The sequence below is a fragment of the Kwoniella pini genome, chromosome 7, assembly GCF_000512605.2.
Source record: "Kwoniella pini CBS 10737 chromosome 7, complete sequence".
NCBI lineage: Eukaryota > Fungi > Basidiomycota > Tremellomycetes > Tremellales > Cryptococcaceae > Kwoniella > Kwoniella pini.
Window position 1 is genome coordinate 570,306 of NC_091722.1, and position 25,292 is coordinate 595,597.

The 25,292-nt window shown below is 38.9% G+C and overlaps 10 protein-coding genes across 10 annotated transcripts; 6 read left to right on the forward strand and 4 right to left on the reverse strand.

The window, feature by feature from the left end:
- Positions 1-1,315: 1,315 nt before the first annotated feature.
- I206_105350 (uncharacterized protein) lies at positions 1,316-7,070 on the forward strand (the record flags this gene model as incomplete). Its single annotated transcript, XM_019155483.1, has 7 exons — positions 1,316-2,058; positions 2,113-2,435; positions 2,487-3,125; positions 3,178-5,427; positions 5,485-6,003; positions 6,065-6,911; positions 6,971-7,070. The coding sequence occupies 7 exons, from the start codon at positions 1,316-1,318 to the stop codon at positions 7,068-7,070; spliced, it is 5,421 nt and encodes a 1,806-aa protein (XP_019011637.1).
- A 431-nt stretch (positions 7,071-7,501) lies between these two features.
- Positions 7,502-9,650, reverse strand: I206_105351 (uncharacterized protein; the record flags this gene model as incomplete). The annotated part of the gene is made up of 6 exons (XM_019155482.1): positions 7,502-7,708; positions 7,817-7,970; positions 8,049-8,559; positions 8,773-9,070; positions 9,264-9,467; positions 9,585-9,650. The coding sequence occupies 6 exons, from the start codon at positions 9,648-9,650 to the stop codon at positions 7,502-7,504; spliced, it is 1,440 nt and encodes a 479-aa protein (XP_019011636.1).
- A 421-nt stretch (positions 9,651-10,071) lies between these two features.
- I206_105352 (uncharacterized protein) lies at positions 10,072-11,070 on the forward strand (the record flags this gene model as incomplete). The annotated part of the gene is made up of 3 exons (XM_019155481.1): positions 10,072-10,384; positions 10,479-10,624; positions 10,714-11,070. 3 exons carry the CDS (start codon positions 10,072-10,074, stop codon positions 11,068-11,070), a joined length of 816 nt encoding a protein of 271 aa, XP_019011635.1.
- A 285-nt stretch (positions 11,071-11,355) lies between these two features.
- On the reverse strand, positions 11,356-12,952 carry I206_105353 (uncharacterized protein; the record flags this gene model as incomplete). Its single annotated transcript, XM_019155480.1, has 7 exons — positions 11,356-11,540; positions 11,602-11,737; positions 11,831-12,008; positions 12,110-12,417; positions 12,540-12,602; positions 12,671-12,807; positions 12,898-12,952. The coding sequence occupies 7 exons, from the start codon at positions 12,950-12,952 to the stop codon at positions 11,356-11,358; spliced, it is 1,062 nt and encodes a 353-aa protein (XP_019011634.1).
- A 753-nt stretch (positions 12,953-13,705) lies between these two features.
- I206_105354 (uncharacterized protein) lies at positions 13,706-14,239 on the forward strand (the record flags this gene model as incomplete). Its single annotated transcript, XM_070203106.1, has 2 exons — positions 13,706-14,001; positions 14,071-14,239. 2 exons carry the CDS (start codon positions 13,706-13,708, stop codon positions 14,237-14,239), a joined length of 465 nt encoding a protein of 154 aa, XP_070059207.1.
- A 464-nt stretch (positions 14,240-14,703) lies between these two features.
- I206_105355 (uncharacterized protein) lies at positions 14,704-17,485 on the forward strand (the record flags this gene model as incomplete). The annotated part of the gene is made up of 15 exons (XM_019155479.1): positions 14,704-14,755; positions 14,823-15,151; positions 15,250-15,330; positions 15,391-15,572; positions 15,645-15,653; positions 15,710-15,768; positions 15,824-15,985; positions 16,082-16,199; positions 16,286-16,392; positions 16,462-16,539; positions 16,610-16,731; positions 16,794-17,013; positions 17,092-17,127; positions 17,194-17,279; positions 17,372-17,485. The coding sequence occupies 15 exons, from the start codon at positions 14,704-14,706 to the stop codon at positions 17,483-17,485; spliced, it is 1,755 nt and encodes a 584-aa protein (XP_019011633.1).
- Positions 17,486-18,291: 806 nt separating this feature from the next.
- I206_105356 (uncharacterized protein) lies at positions 18,292-19,130 on the forward strand (the record flags this gene model as incomplete). The annotated part of the gene is made up of 3 exons (XM_019155478.1): positions 18,292-18,624; positions 18,704-18,871; positions 19,011-19,130. 3 exons carry the CDS (start codon positions 18,292-18,294, stop codon positions 19,128-19,130), a joined length of 621 nt encoding a protein of 206 aa, XP_019011632.1.
- A 236-nt stretch (positions 19,131-19,366) lies between these two features.
- Positions 19,367-20,616, reverse strand: I206_105357 (uncharacterized protein; the record flags this gene model as incomplete). The annotated part of the gene is made up of 2 exons (XM_019155477.1): positions 19,367-19,452; positions 19,521-20,616. The coding sequence occupies 2 exons, from the start codon at positions 20,614-20,616 to the stop codon at positions 19,367-19,369; spliced, it is 1,182 nt and encodes a 393-aa protein (XP_019011631.1).
- Positions 20,617-21,404: 788 nt separating this feature from the next.
- On the forward strand, positions 21,405-22,457 carry I206_105358 (uncharacterized protein; the record flags this gene model as incomplete). Its single annotated transcript, XM_019155476.1, has 1 exon — positions 21,405-22,457. One exon carries the CDS (start codon positions 21,405-21,407, stop codon positions 22,455-22,457), a length of 1,053 nt encoding a protein of 350 aa, XP_019011630.1.
- A 1,230-nt stretch (positions 22,458-23,687) lies between these two features.
- I206_105359 (uncharacterized protein) lies at positions 23,688-24,758 on the reverse strand (the record flags this gene model as incomplete). The annotated part of the gene is made up of 4 exons (XM_019155475.1): positions 23,688-23,790; positions 23,876-23,979; positions 24,130-24,404; positions 24,476-24,758. The coding sequence occupies 4 exons, from the start codon at positions 24,756-24,758 to the stop codon at positions 23,688-23,690; spliced, it is 765 nt and encodes a 254-aa protein (XP_019011629.1).
- Positions 24,759-25,292: the final 534 nt, after the last annotated feature.

Genomic DNA, 25,292 nt, shown 5'->3' on the forward strand with positions numbered 1-25,292 from the left:
TTGGATAAGTGCTCTTACACGTCTTTAGAACGCGAAGCATTGTTTCAACGACCACATCTCGGTTGATAGTTTCCCAAGTAGTTTCCCAAGAATGGTCATGATCGGATTGAGTCCTCGCATCAGACAGAGATCGTGAGGTTTCTATGCAAACGCCTCGATATCATGAAGGTCTAGCTTGATACTTGACTACGGAAGGAGAGGATTAGACTCTAGGGTATATCAACAATTAGCTCCTTCCCTCATGCATAATGAGTAAATTAAGATCAGCAACCTCAATATGAGTTTAGGTGTTTATCTTGACCGTCGAGAGTACGAAGACGTTAGTAACAATTGCGAAAATGCTAAGGAAGAGCGAAAAGTCGAAAGATGTAATTAAGATGTAGAACCAAGCTCACGGCCTAAAACTGTGTTAGAAGATGTTTATAACGTTGGATGAAAGAGTCTGTGCGTTTAATCTCGTTTGTTTGTTAGTTGTCAGTCAACCGCACTGATCACCTGTACTCTATACTGTAGAACCACCACTGAAAACACAGCTCATTATGCAAATACACTGAGAGGATAACCCACCTTTCCTTGTTTATCCTCTTTTTCTTCCTCTTCGTTTCCATTACGTTTTCTTACGATATTAACGATTCTTTCATGATTGACGAACTAACGATTCTACGAGCTTATACTCTGTAACGAACCTTCTTGAATAGCCCGGACTAAGTCGCTTGTAGCTGGTCTGTCTCAAATAGAATATACTATCATCATCAACGACACGATATCACCACTCCTCTCTTCCCCAATATCGAATAAACATTAGTTGTCACATATTCGACACACAAAATACACATACACAACTTCTTCGACTCCTATCCATATCTCGCACCGTCAATGCCACCTTCCAACATTCCAACACGATAAAATCAATTCACACTCCTCGAGATCAACTCAACCCTTTATTCAGCACAGCGTAGAATATCATTCAACGTGGTGCTAAAACAGCTCCACAATCGCCAAACAACTTTAACGAACCATTCCACGAACATCGTCTTCCTTACTTTGACGATCCCATCTCTTGTTATATTCAAGCTTCAACGTTGACGACAACGTCCTCAGAGACGAATATTCTCGATGAAGCAATAGTATATTCAATTCAGTTTCTTTGCCTGTAACGATACTTTACGAACTTTACGAATAGAAAATCAGTCACGACACCAAGCTCATTCCCTTACATCGCCTTTCTGACACATACACACCGTGCTCCAAACTCACCTCCCGTTTCACCAGTTACGCGACTTCTTTTGCAACGAGTATATAACGATCTTACATCATGACACATTCTTCTTTCTTCTCGCCAAACAATCACAATCACTTCAGGCATTCCCACTACCTTCAGCCTGAGCCCAGCCTCGCCCCACCATCAAGCTTCAGCAAAACCAGCAACGGTTTTCTAAAGAAAATTCCATCGGTATTATTCAACAAGGAGAAAACACCAATCAAGAAGAAATTAAGCAAAGCAAGCTTCCGAATTCATATTGATACATCGCCCAAATTCCGGTCGACACAAATCATCTCTGCCAAACCGATCACAGAAATCAACAGCTCCATACCGACTGTGTCCGGCGATAAGAAGGAGAAAAACAAAAAACCTCGAAAGGCCTTAGCAGATCTCTTCGGCTGGACTAATCATCACAACAATATCAGTCAACCTCGAGCCACCTCTCCGATTCACGAGAAGGCAGCATACGCTCCTGTTGTACCTCCGAAAGACAACCCAAGCATGTTGAAAAAGCTAAATCGACCAACTTCCACCAAGTCAAATCAATCTAACTATGGATCATTGAGACCACCTGTACAGCCTATCATCACTTCTCGACCATCAATGGGCGATGACCCCTTTGTCCGAAGTGCAGAAGGCGCCGAGGTAGTGGATCACGTTCACAGACATACTGCTCAGACCCCTTCAGCCAAAAGTATAGCTCTTGACCGACGAACAAGTGACTCCTCAAATAAGGCTATGTCGTACAAAACTGTTTCAAGTGATGTACATCATTCGAGTGAACCTGTAGAAAGGTGAGTTGATCGCTAAATATATACAACAAAGCTACAGCTGACGAAAAGACCTAGACTGCGACAATCAATACCGATGCCCACCACTGATCAGCGTAGAGCATCCGGACAACCTGGCCCAGCGCAGTTGGTCGATCTTCTTCCAAGATCAGCATCTCTCGGGATATTCCTTGGCTCTACAACGGCTGCTCCTCTTTCCCGGCTGAATGAATCTCCCGTCGAAGCGGAAGAACAGCCTATCAAGACCCTCAAGAAAGAAAAGACCAAGTCTCGAGTATGGGGTTTACTTGGTAGAAATAAATCCAAAAAGCAGAAATCAGCAGACTCTGCTATCGGAACACCGACTTTAACAAATAGAGAACCGTGGTCCCAACCAACTCGTGAGTTTGGCAATATCCCCAACCATTTCCGCTAATCCGTTTCTACCATAGTCATTCAACCTACTGGATCCCTCGCTGCCCACATCGATGACAAGTACGCTGCCGCTACTATCAGATCCAACGTCAGCTCTATGAGAGCCTCCAGAAGACAGCGACCACCGGTTCTACATATATCGGCACCGTCCGCAGATCTTGCCCAAGCTTTGGACTCTGCTTCTCCATCGACGAATTCCTTCTCCTATACTGCTAAGCGTTCGACGTTTGACGAATTCCACAGCTCGCTAAACACCACTCCATCGAAGTATCCCGTCAGTTCGGGTAATGGCGGAGTCTGGGAAAGTGTAGTAGGGACAAGCGTAATCAGACCATCAGATGAAGACCCGTGCCGTGCTATCGAGGCTCTGATGGGCCCAGCGCGATTACCGAAGAGGAAGAGTCTCACCGGGCTCTTTGGCCTCGCCATCAAGAAGAGCTTCGATCGCATCAAACCTTCTTCGCCACGTAGAGCACACCGAATTGGTTTCTCCCCGCCAAGAATCGCCACCGAACCCGCGCTACGACCCCTGTCGGAGGAAATCGAAGAAGCGGTCAAACCCTTCGAAGACGCAATCGTCCCTTCCGACAACTTCACCAGCCGATTCAGTGTTGTTGATGAGGTGGGGCAAAAACAAGAACCACTTCGAAGAGATCGTAAGTTATCAATTTGCGAAACAGCGATCACAGCTGATCCAATTCTTCCTAGCGAGCTTGCGACGAGTAGCTTCCGCTACCGACAAACTTTTCACTCTCGTCTCATGCCTTGATTTCTCTCCCGCATCAAGCGCTAGTCCCACGATCCGCCGTATGGAATCTAAAACCTCCTTCAACGGTAGCCCAACACCTGTCCGACGGGTGAGATCGGTAATGTTGACCAGCAAAGCTAGTGGGAGCTCGCTCAGACCACCTTGTGTCAATGTCAGCCCTCTCAAACTCGCACTGCACCGCGCTCAAGCTGCTGCCAATCATAAGAACATATCTCCACCACGAGAAAGCTTGGTACGAAAAGGCATACGAAATGTCTTCTCGCCGCCTTCACCTGTACCGCCGAGACACGGAAAGCCTTCCATCCCGGTCGAAGATTTCGTCACTGGCAGGGTCACCGACGAAAAGGTCGGTATGGGTCAGACTATGGGCCCAACTATTGTCGAAGATCGGAATCAGTCTACAAAATGTAGTCTTGCATCGGATGTACCAGCGGATCTCAAAGCCCTCATTGGTGTCACATTCGAAGCCCTCGAAGATGCACCTTCGCCCATCAAAACGACATCTCTTGGACTCCCTGCTCCTCCCCCGGAGAACAGAATCGCCGCTCGTCGCCCTGGTCGAGCACCGCCTGCTCTTTCTTTGCCTCCGGTCCCCGACACGAGCGAACCTGGCGTCACTCCTGCTTCCATTTCCCGCGAGCAGCAGGACCACATTGCGGAAGACATCGACGATATGCTGTCCGTAGCTGACAATGACCGACGCAATTCATTCGACTTTACCAGCGAATATGCTTCTCTCGACCTGGGGAATCAACGAGCTTCTTTCGTCGAAGCGTTGAAGAAAGTCAACAGTAACCCATTGTTTTTCTCCTCAATACCACCAGTACCTCCTCTCCCGGAAGCTGCTTCGAATATCACTCCAACTTCCGAAATTGTCCCATCTTTCCATATTTCAAAGCCATCTGACAGTACGTCACTGCACGATGATTCCGAAGACGAAGACGATGAGGGTGAATATGGCGATGACGAGACTTTCGAAGATACAGCCGTGATTGATCACGTAGTTGGTATCGCCAAGACTTCCCCAGTGAGACGAGAACCCTTCAAAGGTCAATTCGCATTCCAACAGCATGTAGCTACGATGCCTCGACATCAGGTCAGCCACGCTTCATTCGGCGCACCTGAACCTGTTCTATCGGTCCCACAAGATGCGGTGCCAAACAAGGCTAAAAGAGGTCACAAAAGAGGTGAATCTGGGGTTAGTATCGCCACTATGTCAAGCATCGGATCGGTTATCGGTACTGGTACCGAGAGAGAATATACAAATTACTTTGAAGTCAATTTCACAAATAGCCAAAATGCCGCTCACACTCGTCACCACTCCATAACTGAGACCATCGAAGAAGTTTCCGAAAGTTCGCCTCCTCGAAGAGCAACATCTCAAGACTCTATCTCGAGTTCGGTCAGTTGTCAAGCTGCCGGGAAACCAAGGCCTTCTACCAGGAGGCGTCATCATCACCGAAGGAACTCGTCAATCGTCTCTGTCGAGTCTTTGAGTGAGATTATCGGACAAAATTTCCCAGTCGGTCCGCCAGTCAGCCTCCTTAACGGTCGAAGAACATCCTATGGTTATATCAGCAGACACCGTCGCAATGCCTCGAGCGAAAGCAGTTTCGGAAGACCAGATTGGGCAGCTCATCGAAGAAACTCTTCTTCCATATCGACAACTGCGTCAAACTTCTCCACGTCTCAGCTTATCAGACCTGGTTTAGGAGATAGGATGTTCCAGCTCGACGGTGGTGTCCAATTAACCTCTATCACGGGCTCACCACCAGATGCTGGTCCTATTCCTTCGACCAACCGATCTTCCAGCTATAGTCAACAGCACCAACGGAACTCCTCATGGGATAGCTTGTTTGACGGTACTCATTCCAAGATCGATGATTCGCTTTTCGACAGGTTCCAGCAGTCAAGCGATTCCATATGCGATTCTGACACCTCGTACAATCGATCATCGTTTGACGGGGATTCGCTTTTTGGGCCAGAACAAAGTTCAAACCAAAAAGACTTCTTCCTCAAAGGCCTCAGACCTGTCTCAACTGTCAGTACTGCTACCAGTGTTTCTAACCCGGACGATACCTTCCACAATGTTCAAATGTATATGAAAAATGTGGTTACTCCGGTAAAAGCTATGGCAAAGGAGGTCCAAGCTTGTCTACAAGCGAATGGAGAGGACGTATCTAACATGAGTGAGCCAATATCCTACATGTCAAAAAGATCCGGAACTGACGAACCATATGTCACAGCTCCTTTAGGAAAGATGAAACCAAACTCCGCTTCTGGTCGACAAATGCTTGGCTCATCAATATCACGACCGACGAAACCTAATCGAAGACGACCAGCTCAACTGGTCCTGACCGAACCGCCGCTTGAGACTCCCGGTCTCACCTCACCTTCCGCATCAGAGACTTCAAGTCGCCTCTCCCTTGACACTAACGCTGCATCCGTTACGTTAGGCCAGAGGATCAGATCAAATGGAGCAGGTCATTACAGGCAAAAGTCATCGGCAGGGGTCAAAGTAGAACCGACAATCCACGAGATGCCTTCTATGGCTACACTACGAGCTAAGAATAGTCCTCCACCGAACAGTATCGTTTCTCGAGAGCCTACGATAGTGGGAGTTGATGACTTGGATGGAAGTGAAGACGTCGACAGGATGAGATCGGTCAGAAATTGGGTCGAATGGGAGAGAGAAGCTGTTGACGAATTTAGAAAGACGAAGAATTGCTGGATGGATAGTGAGGAGAGCAACCATGCTTTGGAGGGTAAGTCCTTTTCACTCATCAGACTGGTAGTGTGAGGACTGACTGAAGTTACTTTGGATAGATTGGAAAATGCCTACTACACCAGCTGAAATAGCAGCATTCCTAGCACAATCAAGCCAAGCATATAAACCTCTTGATCAAATACCATTGGGCCGAAGTCAAGTAGCTCACCGAAGAAAATCCTCTTTGAGCGATTCAAGAGCACTGTGTTCTCCATACGGTCTGCCGTTGCCTAAACCACCTTCAGATGTCCAAAAGCCTAAAACTTCTTTAACGACCAAGTATCAGAAGAAAGGCTCGACGTCGTCAACTATTTCAGCTAGTTCAGCATTCGCTTTTGCTTTTCCCTTCCCTGATGACGTTCCAGAAGCTCCGTCAGCTCCTTCGACATTCCATCAACCTTGCAAACCAGTATTTAGCTCCAACCCACCCACCTCCGTTGCGCCTAGTCTTGAGCTGAACTCAATAAGTACATTCTGCTGGAACAAAGGATCCAAGCCAAATGACATTTCACCTCTCGTTGTGCCTGACCATTTCGGAGTGAAGAAACTCCTCGAATCTGATAACAAGGAGAACAAACCAAAACGGAATAGAGTAACTTCAACTGTTAGGAGACAAGCTTTAGGATGGGGTAGAAGAAGGAATTCGGATGGACCTGAAAAGATCATAGGTTTGGGTTATAACAAACACGAAGTCCCACCAATGCCTAATTCAGCTGTACCCTTGCAAATGAGAAATACCAATTCGACCACAGTGACAACTTCGAATGGTGGCGTAAAACTAATGACCAAAAGATCTGGCGGGAACAAGAAGGAAAAGAGGAACATGAAAGTATTCCAAGATGGTCAAGACAAGAAGAATACATTTGCACCATCGGAAAGTCAGGATCAAGAAAATTGTTTAAACCTGTAAGTCCGCTATGCGCAGAAAGGTCATGCCCAGCTAACAGGCTACTCATTCAATATAGACAAAGTTCCAAATCTAAACTGGTTATCAAAGGTAGATCACCAACTAAAAAGAAGGCTTTGAGACAGGTGGTCAGTCAACCTCGTGCGTTGAGGATATGAGGTGGAAGATATTGTGATTTTAGGATTTTTAGCACTATTGAATACGATTAAATGCTTTGCTCAATTTCTCCTTCAGGTATATATGAATCTGAGTTTAACGTTACACTTTCCTTCCTCCATTCTTTACGATTCTTCTGCTCTGTTTGTACCTCGATCCACGTAACGTTTCTGAATATACTATATATCTAGTCTTTATTATTTAATCAAATTTACCTAAATAAATTAATATAATGACTTGATATACAGTATAATGTGATTATGATATGAAATTTTATATTCTTTAACAACCTATTTCAAATAATATACAAAATGCAAGTCGACGAGAAATAAACTCAATAATCGTGCAAATTTAAAACAACAGTGAAGCAAAGATGCATGATAAATTCTGTAAAATATCTTTTCATATCTAACTTTTTTTTGTCATGTTTCAATTAATAAATCATAGAAGACATATCAGCTCTGATTCTATTATAATCGAATAAACCTTCTGTTCTACCAAGAGCAGCAATTGCAATATCTTTATCCCAAAGGTATTTTCTTGCAACTCTTTGAATTTCTTCAGGTGTAACTGAATCAACATATCTTTCAATTTCTTTTGGTGTATATCTTTTACCTGTTGTAATTAATTGTCTACCAATCTATTATCAAAAAAAAAAACCATCAGCATTTATTTTTCTTTCTTCTTCTTTTTCTTCTGACGATAACAACCACCACCACCACCACACCCAAAAAACTTTTGAACTCACATCTTCAGCAATTGCTGTTGTACCATCTAAACCTAATAATAATGAAGCTTTAAGTTGTTGTTTAGCTCTTTCAACTTCAGCAATTGAAGGTGATATTGACATTCTAGTCCATTCTTTAAGAGTGAAATGAACAAGATCATCAACATTCATAAGGCTATTTCAATAAGTAATCGAATGATCAGCTTGCGGTTTCCCTTTTTTGGAATAACAAAAAATTTAGGGTATCACTCACTTCTCAGTTACCATGTAGATACCCCAAAGACCAGAGTCAGAGTAAGAAGTTGAGAATGACATGTAAGAGTTTGCAAGGTTATTGGAAGATATGATATGAGATAATTTAGAAGATAATAATGGTGAAGCTCCTAATGATCTATCCCAATTACCAAAGACAGATTGCATTACCAACATAGGCCAATAATCTGGTGATTTCCAAGAAACACCTTCAACGGCAATTGCAAGGTTTAATGTATCCATTGTATCATCTCTAACTCTAACTTCGGAACCGAGGAAATCAGTTGGTGGATGTGCTTGACCACCTAATGGAATTGGGTTAGAAGATACAGGTAAAGAAGCGAAATTCTTTTCGGCGAGTTTGACTAAAGCATCGTGTTCGATTGAACCTGCTCCAACAAGGGCGATTCGGTCGGCAGTGTAGTTTTTGGAGATATAGTTTTGTAAATCGGATTTAGAGATTGAGTTGATGTGCTCTTTGGGTCCAAGAATGGTGTTACCGAGGGGGTAGCCTGATATCGAAGTAGACATCGTTAATATATCATATTTTGTTTTCAAATATAGGGTGTCTGTCTCCCGTTCTTCCTTCCTACAAATCACAGTATCCGCGAGTTTGATTTGCGGGTCCGACGCTAAATCTCATCCGCTTACATCGTTCTATCCCGATTCTCAAACACCTGTTCCTTGAAACACCGGTCCCTTTGATCGTAAAAAGAGTGACTCACCTTGGTAGGCAACGGAGTGCAAGTGATCGAAAACAACCTCTTCAAGTTGTTTCTCAACTTCCTCTTGTTCTCTAAGGATAACATCTCTTTCTCTCTCAATAGCACTTTCTTCTAATTTACTATTTTGTAAAATATCAGATAAAATGTTTACTGTTTGAGGAACATCTTTGTCGAATGATTTAGCGTAATAGACAGTTTGTTCTCTTGAAGTATATGCGTTCAAATGAGCACCAAGGTTTTCAACTTCAAGTTCTAATTGAGTTTGAGATCTGGATTTAGTACCTTTGAAAGCAAGGTGCTATAAAATATAAATATCAGTATTTGTACAGTGTAAAAAAAAGCCTATATCCTCTATTCCGATCATACAGCTCGTCTTCAACCTTATGGCCACCGATATTTTCACGTTTTGTTTTATTCGTTATTCGAAATACCAAACTTCCTTTTCTATCTTATATCTCGATCTTATTTGACAAAGAAGAAAACAAACTCACCTCTAAGAAATGAGCAGTACCACTTGCACCTTCAGCATCAGCTCTTGAACCAGCATCGATCCATAATCCAACAGTTGAAGTTTGAGCACCTGGAATAGTTTCAGTTGAAACTGATAATCCATTTGAAAGTACTGAAGTTTTTGTTTCTGGATCGAGTGAAGGAAGAGTTACTGGATGAACAGCAGCTAAGTTTCTCGAAAGAGCCTATTATCAACACAAACAAACACATTTGTTAGTATATATATATCAATTTGAATGTTTTGATCAATTATTCTGATTTCTTCTAATTCCGATCTATGTATTTTGGAAAAACCGACGTACAGGCTTGAGAACCCTAGGTGTTGGTGGTCTTGCCAAAGCTCTTGAGATTAGTCGAGAAGCTACCATTGTGTTAAGATGATGATGAGATAAGGTATAGATTGTGAGTTATATATTGATATATAGGTTTATTATGAACTTTTAATCATCCGATGCATGAGAGTGAGTGTGTGGTTAGTGAGTAATGGTACAACGAATGAGATTGAGCTTGATACCAATACGGAATACACTTATACTTGTATAACACTTATTACCGCTATTCCCGAAAATGAGGCAAATTGGACACGCGACAAATAATCAACTAAGTCAGTCATGCATGCACGTCACCACGAATAGTGTCAATATGATATATACGATACTACGTTAATTAAATGAGTTTACTTCGAAGCAAGATACCAATACAATTCACAGGCCATCTCATATAGCTGTATAGCTGAAAACATTAGCTTGGTAAAATCATTAAGTACGCCTTCAAAACACACCAAAAACAATGTCATATCTTAATACTCAACCAAATTCATATTCCCCTTATTCTCCTGGAGGAAATTCAGAACCATTAGCTTTCTTTGGTGGAACTCAAAGTACATCAGGAGGAATAGGAATTAGTGGACCATCAGGATCATCACCTTATTATCCAGGTTCAAGATCAAGTTTAGAAGGTAATGTAGGTGGAATAGGAAATATTAATAGTATTGCAAGTGGAAATATGAATGTAAATGGTAGAATATTATCATCAGGAGAAGGTAAATGGTGGGAAGCATTTGGAACAGGTGGATTTGAAGGTGAACAAAGTTTAATGGAAGGTAAGTGTCGAATTTTACAATTTTTTTCTAAAAAAAAAAAACAAAAATTTCCAAAAGCTAATTATGTATTAATTTAATTTATATGTTAAATTAGAACTTGGTATAAACCCTTCACATATTTTGCAAAAATCATTAACAGTACTTAATCCATTATCAAAAGTAGATTCAAATATAATGGATGATGCAGATTTAGCAGGTCCTTTTGTTTTTTGTTTCGCATTTGCTTTTTTCCTTTTACTTGTGAGTTTTCTTATTTATTTATTTATTTTTTAAGAAAAAAAACCCAGAAAGTTGGAATAAAACTGATATGATTTAATTGAAATAAAAAGTCTGGTAAACCTCAATTTTCATATATTTATGGAGTTGGTTTATTAGGTACAACAGCAATTTATTTATTATTAAATTTAATGTCAGAAAATGGAATTGATGCATATCGTACAGCAAGTGTATTAGGTTATTGTTTATTACCAATGGTAGGTTTAGGTGGAATTGGAATGGGAATTGGAATAGATAGTTTATTTGGATATATTTTATCAATAATTTCAATTGTTTGGTGTACTTTTTCTGCATCAAGTATTTTTGTAATTGTTTTAAGAATGAATCATCAAAGATTATTAGTTGCTTATCCTATTGGATTACTTTATGGTTGTTTTGCTTTATTAAGTATTTTTAATGTTAAAAAGTAGAAATATAAAAGTTAAATATATGAATTTAATATAAATCAATTATGCTTTCAAAAATAATATTTCTTTCGTCGATGACGTTTTGTGTAATATTCTAGACATTCATAAAAGATCGTGCCGTTCAGAACGCATTTAATAAATCACAAGCTAATTCATCACCAATAACCATAGCAATGCATATGCTCATCTGAACAACCGATTCCCCGATAAGTGACTGAAATCCAAATGAAGGAAATCTTGTACCAAATCATTGCCTCTATGATGCTGAATCCGTCAGATATCCAGCATCTAGAATAACCCAGCCCATTCATCTTTCTTCGCTGAAGGTGAAACAGCCGAACCAGTACTCTCTATAGCAGCCAATTTATCTGCAGAAGGGATATTCACATTAGGTTTTTGGGGTGGGAGAAGAGAAGCATATGGAGAGATGATAGAGTCGAATTCGTAATCCGATGATAAAGGTGGTGTTTGAGCTGCGAACATGATTAGTGCAATTCTTTGTGAACTACTGAAAACCTCAGATATATAACTTACAATGCTCAACAACAGGTTTAGGAGGTTCAGTAGCTTTTGATAAACCAGCTAAAATCAATCTACGTAAAGCTGGTCCATCAAGTAATTCTTCTTTCTTCGCTGGAGCTGAGCCTTCTTTAGGTGAAGTAGCTTTGTTCTAAAAGCATGACAACCAAAAGTCAGCTCGGCTTATATTCACCGGGATACCTGATCGACTGGGATATCACAAAAAGAGGAATACAATACTCACCTCACTAAGCCTCTTTCCACTTGGTCCCAAAATATCCAAATTCAATTTCTCTGCAGATCCAAAAGCGTTTTTGACTTTTCCTAAAGCTAACAAAACATCTCCTTTGGTAAGCATACCACCTTTACCTGTTCCCTTCAATTTAGAGATTTGTTCAGTCGTCAAGGATGATTCTTGTAATCTACAAGGATTGACAAAATCAGCTTATCCATCTTCTTTTTTCGTACCGGGCAAGACCTATCAAAAAGTGAAGAAACAACAGATAGGAACAGGAGGACTCACAATCTCGATACACTAGGGAACATAGGTTTGGAATGTTTAATCTCTTTATGGCCATGTCCAGTTTCTTGTTGTTGGGTGCCAGATGACGGTTGAGAAGACGATGGTGTTGATTCTTCTTTCTTGGTTTCCGCAGCTTCTCTTTTCTTGGGTTCCTCTTTTGGTGCTTCTGAAGAAGATGAAGATGAGGATGATCCTTCACCTGGAGGGGAAAGATCACTTGGTATAGAGATTGAAGATAAATCATCTCCTTCTTCAGCTAAGATAGCTATAATTTGACCAACTGGTATTTTGGATGAACCTGCTTGGGCCTGTGAATTATAATTATAACCTTCATCAGCTGAAATACCAAAGATTAAGTTTGACTGCAAAGCTGATAGTGCGAGGATGCAGCCCAAAATACATGAGACGTGATAATGATGATTAAACTTACAATAATCTTTCCCATTACCCCATCATCTTGAGATTCAACATCGATTGTAGCTTTATCAGTTTCCTAAATCATCAGAAGTTTCAGCTGAATTGTCCGTTCAAATCAATCTTTCAGCTGTCAGTGAGACTTACAACTTCTAATAATACATCTCCTGCAGCGAAACTTTCACCTTCTTTCAATTTCCAACTTGTAATACCACCTTCAGTCATTGTAGGAGACATAGCTGGCATACGCATTGAGCTAGTTGCGTAACGTACATTCTTAAGAGCTAAAATTTTGATGCTTTTCGTCAGCTATATGAACCTTAAAAACCTCAAACTTGACTATGTAAATGTCAAAAAGTAGAGTAAAGACTTACTTCTTGTAGCCCTTGTTGAACGTATCAAACCTGTCAATTGAGTTGATCCTCTCATTCTTATAGAATCCTTCTGCTACTTGATAGCAGAGCTACAGATTATATATGTCTTGGTTTTGGTTATAATTGTATCTTTCTTATTTCGATGAATCTCGTCAAAATACGTGAATTCGAAAACAGCTTGGGGAGGTTGATGAACGGTATACGGATAACACAAAACGGATATTTTGATCCCGGTCATTGAATCGAAACCACGTGGATCCACTATCGCACGGGCCGAAATCAGTTTAATTGGTGAAGATATTCTCAAATAGCAAATAAATCAAGTCTTTATGAGAAGGTTTCTTGATGTTCCTTGATGTAATATGATGATCCCATCACTTGCGAGGTTTCAATAAACTCGCATCATATGCCTCCAGGTTTTTCTTGGATATGTGAGGTTCGCGATATCATAATGATCATTAATCATGCTAACCGTGGACGTTCATTAATCATGAATGAATGTTACTGAACCATCCTTTGAAATGCAATGAAAGGAAGGTAACATGTTGCCTCTTTTTATTCAATACGAGTCACATGTCTCTCAACATCTCGTCATTTGATGGACATCTTCGAAGAACAAACAGATAAGGAAAATGATATATTGATTTATGTTGTTTACTCCATTTATTCAGAACGATTACTCGGTATTCAATAGATCCGTGATTTTTACATGCTGAAATCGTAGGAAGGAGTATTAACCATCTTGCTTATTATCACGAACCAAATCGAACTTAGCACAGCTTATTTGATTGACGTCGATATTTATACAATGACATCGAAACTTTCGTTAAAAAGCATCGAGACTCCATCTTTCAGTAATCTGAAATCCTCAAATACCAATTTCAACAAACTTACTACCCAGCAACCATTATCTCTGTCACCAACAATCATTTCTGACTCATCGATATGTAACCCGTCATCATTTAAAGGCGAAAATACCTTATCAAACTTAAAAATCGATAATGATAATGAAATTTGGCAACCTAAAAATCCAATTCATCAAACTAAGATATATAGTGAAATTGGAGAAAATATGGAATGTTCAGCCAAAGGTCAGATTTTATTGTAAATCATAGAAGCTACTTCATCTTTTCGCTAGAAATTTGAGCTGATGTGATCATATTTATATTTCAGGGGAATATATGAAGATCTTGAAGATATTCAAAATTCCAGCGAAATCAAATTGACTGTTAATGATATTATTAAGATAGGTAAGAAGAAGGTCGAGCTTATTAGTCTTAATCAACCGTTATCAGTGAATAAGGATTCAGTAGACAAAGTGCAACGATATTACTCGGAGTAATAAGTACGGAAACACCCAGTTCAAGAAGGGAATTGGGAGTAACCTTCGATTGAACTCTTCGGCTGACATTTTTTCTACCTTCTCTTTGATTTTTATTCTTTTTGATATTTCATCGTCGTAACATTGTATAGTACTGCAAGTTGTATATAGTCCATCTGACTTTACATAACACCAAGTATGCAAATCTGTACAATTGTCATTTAGATCTATTTTCCCTTTACTGAACTTTGATAAGCGGCAATTTCCGAATTACGAGATTAATCATAATCAATGATTCAATAAAATGACGCGTAAAAGAAAGTCAACATATATCAACCTGCACATACGAGATTAAATTGTTCAGAACGCATACAAGCAGTGGTATCATCTAGAATAGCAGATCCAGCTCAATCATCTTACAAGATGTATCGCTAGGGTATAAATCCCAGGTTAGGCAGGCTCAAACTGGCATTAGGTGGAAAGTTATGTTTACTCCCCTTTCAAAAGGCTCAGAAAGAGCTCAGGACAGACTATGGGGTATGTGCAATTCACTTTCTGGCCTCTCTATTTGAAGGATCTTGGAGCTGAGATTGAGATTGCGTAGACAACACCAATTCACCTCATCGAAAGAAGAATAGACCACCTTTACTAAATCCTTCAGACCCATTATTACCTCAAGCTGGACCTTCGACTCATCTTTCCATCAATGCTAAACCAAAAGGGAAAAGCAAAGCGAACGATGTTGACTCATCAAAGAAAGAAAATGCAGATAAAGGAAAAGGAAGATTATTAAGCAATGATATTAGGGAAGTAGCATCGAATCTAAATTTGAATATAGGAGGTGGACATAGATACAAGAGGAAACTTAGAAGGTTTAGTGGAGTTGAGATTCAAAATGATAGTGAAGAGAAATGGACAAAGTGGTTTTTTCGTGTAAGTTAATGCGGATTTACTATTTATTATCAAGTCTTCGATATACTCCTAAGATAAATCATCGAACTTGACTTGTTAATCTCATATGTCTTTTTTAGCCAAGTCGGAAAACGGTTAATGGATGGTTAGATTCATGGTGGAAAAGGCATTTCGTATTGGTCATCCTACCTTGCATAGTTGTAAATATTAATCATATTTCCCTCGATCATAGTGACTTCCTTGCTGATTATTCTCACTAGGTTTGGATATGGGTATCTATTCCTTTTCCAGTATTAGATCCATATAAAGATGATCCTTTCCCTTTTCCTGATATACCTTCTTGGCCTAAAAAACCCAATAAGGATGGATCAGATATACCTGACTCCGATAGTGATGGGAAAAATTTACCTTTAGATGTGAATTTCTATTTTTTCTTGATTTGGTATGTTTTTGGTAAAAGCTTCAACGTATACAGATGGATCGAATTTCTCGCTAATTATCCAATGTAATATAGGTATTTTGGGTAAGTTGCTTTTGAGTATACACTGAGGAATGAGTCGGGCTTATTTTAAAATATAGAATGTACCTGGCTGTAGCTTTATTCTTTATCACTAATCTGTTTTCGCTTTATCGGTTAAGTGAGTAAAAGGCTTCCATTGTGATCAAGTGCTGAGCATGTTACAATACCATCAGATTGGTGGCCTTCCAAATTGGGAGGGAAGGTATCATACGCTCTTACGTGGTCTTCAACCTTACTACTGGGTCTATCGGCTCATCATCTGGACTTATTTGGATTACGAAAGAGATGGGAAAGTAATAAAGATCCTGTCGATGTTGTAGATTGGGAAAGGAAGAGTGAGTGATCCATCACGACATAGAATGCTATCGTCCCTGTACGGTCACAGGATTAGATTACTGATACTAATTTTACCTTCTTTTCCCATCTGACAGCCTTCTGGGTCACTTTGTCGTTCGTAGCTATGCTCATGCCCGCTATAGCGTGTTTCTCCAAGTTGAAAAGGGATAAAAGGCATACTTATAGACAGCCCGTATCAACTGTCTCCCAAACGTAAGTGCAAGTTACACGATCCTTGTAAAAGTCTCTGGGCGGTACTTTATGTGATCGCATTAGCTCAAACCATGCTGGCCTTACAGGTTCCTGGGCGGTCATCTGTCCCGAAGATTCCCTGCTTCCTGGTTGCGATTTCTGTGGTTTATGACTTGTTTGGCTATTGCTTGTTTCTCTCTTATCGCAGGGCAAGGTACGTTAACCTCTCATTGCTGTAGTTGGTAATCAGTACTGCAATCTAGCTAATAATGATTCTCAATAGCGTATGCAAGTCTGTATCTCACAACTTTACCTCATACCTCATTAGATGCTGGTACCTGGGTATATTCATGGGTGATCAGTGGGCGGTTTCTTCGTCATGCAATGCAATGCCATGGGTCAAGAGTTAGAGCTAATGAACATTAAAATAGCGGTCCAGCTTCTTGCGCAAATATCTTCTTTCATCCTCTCTTCCAAAGTGAGAAGTCGAGCATTGCTCTTCTTGTACAAATTATTCTTTCAATTAGTATATCATGTATTTTATCGGAATCTTGTGAGTGATTAGTCATAGATACATCATTTGATTTCAGGTGCTCAAATATCTGATTGAATTAGTTCGCTCGTCTCCGATCTCCTACACAATATGCTACAGTTCAACTGTTATCCTCGATTTCAGTTATTATTATCTTCCCTTTACAGATGTCTCACACGTATCATAGATTATTACAAATACTAATTGGATATCCTATATCATGGGAAGAACATGTCGAAAATGTATCAACTAGTTTTTATTGTAGAGGTCTCGCTCAAAATGTTACTATGGTTGGGTTTTTAGGTAAGTCAAATGTTTGATCATAGTGTTTCCAAGAAATAAAAGATTTGTTTTAAGCTGATTAATCCGAACACATATCAGGGTGGTTATCAATCTTACATTTTGGTCCGAATCAACGTATGTACCATTATCATAATCCCATTTGTATCGCACATCAAAGTCTGACTATTTGGATTTGAGAAGACATATATCCATTTTTCAGATTTGACCCTACACCAGAAGATCCATATACTTTTCCTTTGACATTTACAGCTTCTTCAATCATATGGGTAAGTAAAATCACTCCAAACATGATCCGGTTTCAATCGAGATATCGAATGAGTATAAGCTAACGCCGTATATCCCATATCTACTTGTTTAGGGATCCGAATTGATAAGCTCATTCTTAGCTAGATTGCTAATATCGTTAGCATTCGGAGTAAATGTTTCGCAAATAGGTTTGGATGAAATGAGAGAATATCCTGAATTAGGTTAGTGAATCCTAACCTCCTATTAGTGTTCGTAATACTGATAAGTTCTTTGAATGATAGTACCTGCATGTGGTGTGTTTTGAATTTGCTCAAACTGGTCAATCGATGAAACATACTGATATATTACACTTGATCAATAGGATGGGCTTCGGTTCACGTTTCAATGAACATTCTTTTATTCCTTATCAAATTAAATTTCCGATAGAGATTACATTGTATTCAACATAGACGAAAAGAAATTGTCTCCTTTAAGGTATTGCTTTTTTCAAGGATTTGTAACAAAATGTCATCGATATAAAACTTATATGTAAAACTCATCGTCATGTAATTACGCTAATAAACATAATTTGGAGAGAAATCCTGAACTCAGCTGTCAATGTCAATTGGGGCCAAAAGGAAGAGAGTGAAATTGAGATGATTGTTTGTCAATCGTTTTCCGAAACGAAGGTTAATATACAGTCCTTTCATTCAGAACGTCTTGGCAGTCATCCATTAGGTCGATGAAACAATTTGGAAACGGTGTTAGATATCACCATCTTTTCATTCGGAATGTCTTGGCAGTCATTTACTACGATCGATACAACAATCTTCCAGGGGATCTTGCAAAGGATGAGATTCGAATAGATCTTGGATTGTGTTTGGACCAAAGCATAGTGTAAGACGACAAATTGAGTTTGTAAGGTATAAATACATCATTCTCTTGGCAATGTGATTCGAGATTGGTCCACATTTATTAGAGTCTTTTCAGATATATTTACATTTATCTAATACCTTTTAAATTAATTCTATCAGCCAGATACCCATATTCAATATGTTTGTATTCCATGTATTACAAATTTTACCTTTAATTGGAATTACATCTGCAACTGTTATATCAAAGAAAGAAATCATAAACAAACGATGTTCTTTTAATGATAATAAAGTTAAATTTGAAATTAATTTTTCTGATGATGCAGGATTTGAACCAATGGATTCAAATTTCAATTCAACTGGTAAAAAACAAAGAGGTGAATATACAGCTAAATTTGAATGGAATGAAGATGATATAAATGAAAAAGATAATACAAATAATCCAAAGAATTATTTTAAATTTTATACTTATGATGATGATAATATTGATTCAAAAGAATCCGGTAAAATGCAAGTAAGTTTCTCTTCCTTTTCTAAATTTGGATCAAGTGAAATCATTTAATTTGAAATATTTACTAATATATATTTTAAAGTGTACTTTGACAGCGAATGAAAAACCTGGGTATTTTGATTGTTTGACACATGCTTATACACTTCAAGGAAAATACAATTGGTTTGTTTCAAAATGGAGACATGAAGAAGCTAATTTACAATGTTATCTTGAAGATAGAGACTTACGAGGTGAAGCTGATATTACAACTGTGAGTTGATTTTTCACTATCTCAAGTTACCAAAAGGAAAAGAAGAAGAAGAGGTTTTTGACCTCCATATATGATCTCAAAATTCCCCATTAAGAGAAAAAGAATTTTGTCACTGACATATTGAGTTCCTCCAAATTAGTCACTCATGCCCCTTCAAGCTACAATTGATGATAATGACGACGACGACGACGATGATGATGATGATGAGGATGATGATGGTAGCTTGTGGGATACGGTGCTTGCTGGTATTCCTACTTAGTGATCAGATCCTCTATCACGAGATGTCGGTATATGAGCAACAATTGTATATGGTGTACTGTATGTTGCACACGTGTTGATGTAAAGGATGTAAGAGAAGTACGATATTGTAGTTCATACCAAGATATGATGTAGAGCCAATCAATCCAAGATTATGCGTGCAAATAAGTGCCATGACAGTAAGATACATTCGTGAGGTACAAGAACACGAGCGCAGTTAATCGACCGAGTTTTGGTCTAGTAAGGCTTAAACCGTCTTGACTTTTTAAGCTCTTCAACTTTCTGTTTATCAGATTCGAATTTTGATCGTAAATCGGCAAGTTCTAAAACGTATTCAAAATACAGAGATCAGTCCATTGTAGTTAATCACACGATTTTACAGAAGACTTACCTTGTCGTTTCCTTTCATTTCTTTGAAATTTATAAAAGTCTTTTAATTCACCTGCACCTAAACCTTTTTTCTTATTTTGTAATTTTTTAGCAAAACCAGTTGAAGCCACACCTACACCACCTTTACCAAATCCATCACCTCTTGAACCTGCTCTACCATATTTACCAGATCTAACAACAACTGTAAATCCATCCTCATCAACCAAAGCACCTGAACCTTTTTGTTTAGCTCTAGAAGAAAGTAATAATCCATAGAGATAATCAAATCTTGCCATACTTGAATCTGCAAAATTTTTAACATCTTCAAAACTTGGTCGGAGTTTTGAATATAACTCATTATAATAATTTAATCCAATTGATTCTGTTGGATAGTTCTTGAAGATTATTGATTCTTTAATTGTTGAAGACATTAAACGATTTATTGAAACTGAATCAAGATAAATTATATGACAAGATCTTGAACCTGATATACCCATTTCTGTTGATCTAGGATTTAAAGTAGGTAAATGTATTATTTCAGGTACAGAGGGTGGAAGTGCATTTTTTGCTCTTTTACGAATATTTCGACGTTGATTTTTCGTGAGTTTATTAGGTATATCACCTTGGAATTGAGGTTCTGCTGACTTTTCTTCTTCTTCTTCATCATTTTCTTCTTCTTCTCCAGCTTCGTCCGACTCCTCATGATCACTATCCTCTTCCACTGGAAGACCTTTTACAGCTTGCTCTAAAACATTCACATCACTCGAACCAATTCTGACATCCTCAACTATACCCCATTTCCCAAATATACTTCTCAAATCTTGAATTCCAGCATCTGTAGGTAAATTCGTTACAAACAACGTTCGACCTTCAGGTAACTCCTCATCTGAGCTAGGTGATTTCGAAGTATGCGGTCTAGCGTAGAGATAGTGTTTGACCGAGGTAATTGGTTTGGAGGATGAGCTTGATGCTATAGGTGTTAAGGCAGGTAATACGAGAGGAATTGGCAGAAAAGAAGAATATAATTTTGGTTGATCTTTTGAGGGATTTCCTACTTTAGATTTACCCAGTTGTTCGGGTTGTTTCTGATTGGCGCTATTGGCAGTAATTTTTGGCATTCTCAGTAAATTCCATTTGTCGATTTTGCTATGATTCACAAGGAAGGAAATTGTTCGTTGTTTTAGACTTGCCTGAAAGCTTCGACTTTTGAATTTTCAGTAGCCCACGTCCACGTGGTACACCTCTCGTCGGCGAGCACCGCTTACAGATCTCAAACCCTTTGGTATCTCAAGGAAGTTGGCTGTTATTCATCCATACTCTCGATTTCTAAGCATGATGCATGCAAAGCAAAGGCGGATAAGGATCCCTACCGTTGATCTGTGATTCGAGATTCTCGGTTTGCTGATGCATCGCGGTTGTGACCACGATGTCTCAGTGCTATAGACATTGCGCGAGAATCGCATTCAACCGTCTAGAATTCGGTTTGGTCGACCGATGCCCTCTGCTTCGAATGGTTGTCACAGGCGTGGTGATCTAAAACCGATCTGCAACATTTAGTATAGGATGTATTCACTGCCTACCGCCGTGGGCAGAATTGTGCTGTGCATGCTTGGCACGGTACATGTGGTGCCCTATATTTGGATTTCAGGTATGTTCAGATTAAGGTTACGTACCCAGTTGCCGTACTACCGGCCAAATGCCAAGAGATTCCGGCACAAATGCCTGTGAAGCGGTGCGGTAAATCGAATTCCCGGATAACATATAAATAACCTTGAATATGTGACCTAACTTGGGACTATCTATCATCCTATCTGATATTGTTATCACATAGACTGCGGATATACACAATCTGCTAGATAATACAATCTAACCAAAGCATACATCAACATATATATACACACGCAATATGTCAGTTGAAAATCAAATTAAAGCTGCCGCTCAACGAAATGACGAGTTACTTGCTATATTAGCTGAAACAGATTATGCTATACCTGACCTAAATCAACAACGTTCTTATATATCTGATCTTGAAAATCAATTATCCAAAGTTAATAAAATAATAAATGATTTAGATAAAAAAAGAGAAAAAGATTTAAAAGATCATTTAAAATATCGTGATTCAGTTTTTAAAAGATTCGCATATAAAGCAAGTGGACAAAAAGAAAAATTTCAAGATAAAGCTTTAAAAGAAGAAAAAGATTATTTTGAAGGATTAAGAGAACTTCAATTAAATGAAGATACAAAAAATAATTTAAATAATCAATTAAATCAAGCTAAACTTTTTGAAAATAATTTAATTAAAATAGTTGAAAAACATAAAAATTCACAAATTGAATTAGATAAATTATATGATTCAATTTTTCAAGGTCAATCTCCAAATTTTCCAGATGAAGATAAATTAGAAGAATATTCAAATCAATGTTTACAAGAATATCATAATATAAGAGAAAATTTAGATTCAGAAAATCAAATTAAAAATTTAATTAAAGAAGCAAGTAATACAATGAGAATTTCATTAAATCATTTAAATAGTGCTGAAAGTTATTCAACTTGGGATATGTGGGGTGGAGGTTCAATGTCAGATATGATGGAAAGAAATGAATTATCTTCTGCAGATAGAAGTTGGTCAAAAGTTCAAATGTTAATTTTACAAGCAAAACATTTATCACCACTTGTTAGAGATTTACCTAAAGTTCAAGTTGCAGGTGGTTCAATTATGTCAGATGTTTTCTTTGATAATATTTTTACGGATATGGCTTTTCATGATAAAATTAAACAAAGTCAATATGAAATGAATCAAGCTGCTGATATCGTAGAAATGAATTTACAAGAAAATGAAATTAGACTAAATCAATTAAATAATGATATAGTAGACAAGTCAAGAAGGTTGGAACAAAGTAGAAAGGATTTACAAAGTAAGAGAAGTGATATTTTCCGTCAAATTGCAAGCAACTTTTAAGACTAGTAATAGAATGGTGGAATTGATATTTATCACCATACTGAATCATCACATTGTAGTTGACCTTGTAGCATAATGCATTTTTCGAGTCGAGTATTGAACACCTCTATGATGCAACGTACTCAAAGGGGGATCATGAGAAGCCGAAGACAAATAAGACGAAACGAATCGTTTATCGTCATTGCGAGCTATCGTGTTTCGGAAGAGCCTTCCTATGAGCCCCAAATCGACAGCTCCATTATCTGTAGAGCTGTTTTTGCAAATATGAACGATTGCAATCATTGAGACTTGTTGAGTCATCGCCAAAGGAAGGTTGCATTTCGACTCGATAGGAAGAAAGGATGGTTAAATCCTTTTATAAAATCCGAAGGCCCTATTCACACATTTTCAAGTCATGATGTACTTCTGCTCATTATATAAACCTCGATCATGTTCAGAAATTCTGGAAACCGATTTATTACCAATTTCACAATCTCTTTTCTACATTCACAACACAAGTCCCTTACTTGATCTTCTATCACAACAATATGAGCTTCCCAACATCAAACACGTGCGAATCCCAACTTGTTGCAGAGAAAGTAGATGGCTCTCACAAGATGAATGCTAACGTGACGGTAGAAGGCCTTAAAAAGCTCATTCCTGAGTCTGAAGCACATCATTTCGCTACTTACCAATTCAGTTGCGGCTGTTTGGAAACAATGCAGCACGACACAAACATAGAGAATCCTACTCTGTGGCATAGACAATTGAAATGTCCTGTGAGTAATGTCGGTGATTGCGTGATTGTTCCATAAAGTCACAAGGTCCACAAGCTAAACTTTTGTTATTTCGGCGTATAAGAGCATGCTTCCAGATCATCATGATAGCTGCATCGAGCACACAAATGGGACCTGGAAATATTCTAAGGAATCGCGTCATTCGCAAGCAGCTGAAAACTCTTACGTTTGGGCACAAGACAGGTCGTATCCGGGAAAGGGCAAATATCCGGGTGATTTCCAGTTTTGGATCACTCACATGTCCGAGGAGAACAAAAAGGAGGACAGGTTTGTACGAACAAGAACAGCTGACCATGGGGATAATTACAACGGTCCTCGTTATTGGGCACCAGAGAATTGCGCACAATAAGGATTTCCCGGGGATAGTTGCGCTTGTTTTCCGTAGAGTACGACGATGCATATACTGGTTAAGTCGATGCGTTGGTGATTACAATTCCTTTCCTATCATGAAAGATTATTGACTAAATGATTTCAACCTTTCATCTGCCCAGTTAATGTATTCTCCACTCAATTCTTGAGGCCCACTGATTGCTAGACCAGCTATTATTGATCCTGGTCTAAATAACATAATGAATTAATTGTATATCACAATAATAAATCACTCAAAGGAAAGTCATCAAAATAGTCGAAATTAAGACTTACTGTTCTGGTGCTAATAGTTCACCTTTTTCATATGCATTTTGGAATTTAATCATTTCGTCAGGATGCATCGTTGCTGGACCATCATTTCGAAGTAAAGCTTGCATCTGTAGTTCATATTAGTGAGCATGGCATTGGCATATACATATTAAGGCAGAAGGTTTGAGGACTTACATCAGTCTATCAAATACGAGTAAACAGCTCAATTATCAGTATAGTTCCAACGAGAAGAACAGCTAATTCTGAGTGATACTCACGTTGACCATCCCAGGTCGAATAGCAAATACTGCTATACCATTATCTTTCTCTTCAGCTGCTAAAGTTCTAGCTAAACTATTCATTCCTGCTTTAGCCAATGAATATAATCCCCATGCTTGATATCCGCTAGTACTTGCCCCAGAGGAAATGAGAACTACTTTTCCTTTCGTTTTTCTTAGATAAGGCAAAGCAGGTTGAACTAAATATATCGTAGAAAGAAGATTGGTTTGTACGTATGATGTCAGGCTTTCTATAGGAACAGAATCGATTCGTTCTGTTTTCATTCATTATAGTCAGCATACCCAATGTCATACATAACTAGACCAGGTGGAAATAATGTCATACTAGGTTCTATACTTCCAGCGTTCAATATCAATCCATCTATTTGACCCCATTTTTTGGAGGTTTCATCTACAGCTCTAATATTATCTTCGGATATACCTACATCCCCTTGAATAGGTAAGATCCTATCTTGACCATATTCTTTTACTATACTTTGTAATTCGGTTGAAATTGATCGAGATAAAGTGGTCACTCTTGCATTATGTTTTGAGAGTAATATTCGAAGGACTGCCAGACCCAGACCTCTTGAAGCTCCTGTCAGTATGACCACAGGTGATTTTGACATTTTACTCCAATTTCTCAACAAGATGTGTATATAGCTGAATGGAAATACGATATCATCGCTTATCGCTATCTATTTCTTCGTTACGGCCGGTCCGTAAATTCCTAATTTCCATTCGGTCGACGTTGTTCGGCTCACGCCGCCACATCTTTTGGCGCTTTACGTTAAGTGATTAATCACCATACACGTCGGCGGCGTTGGGTGGTCACCTCTTCAAAACGTGATCTGCTACCCTTGTTTTTCGTGCAGGAGCGAATTGAAGGGGTTGCACGAATGTATAGCGATTTGGAACGATTCTTGAAGATAATAAGAGCGCCCTCATACAGATATCCTGAGAGTCAGTGATTGCGGATTTGATGTATCGAAATGAAAATTTGATCATAGTCCCTCTTTTTCAAGTGATTTCGGATAAAATTGATAGTGAGATAAAAGCTTACGACGGGATCAATTGCATCACCATAACAACATTTATTGTTTGCATTTGCTGTGTACAGTACGATATCTCATTGTACTAACGATGGTGTAAAGAACCTTCTC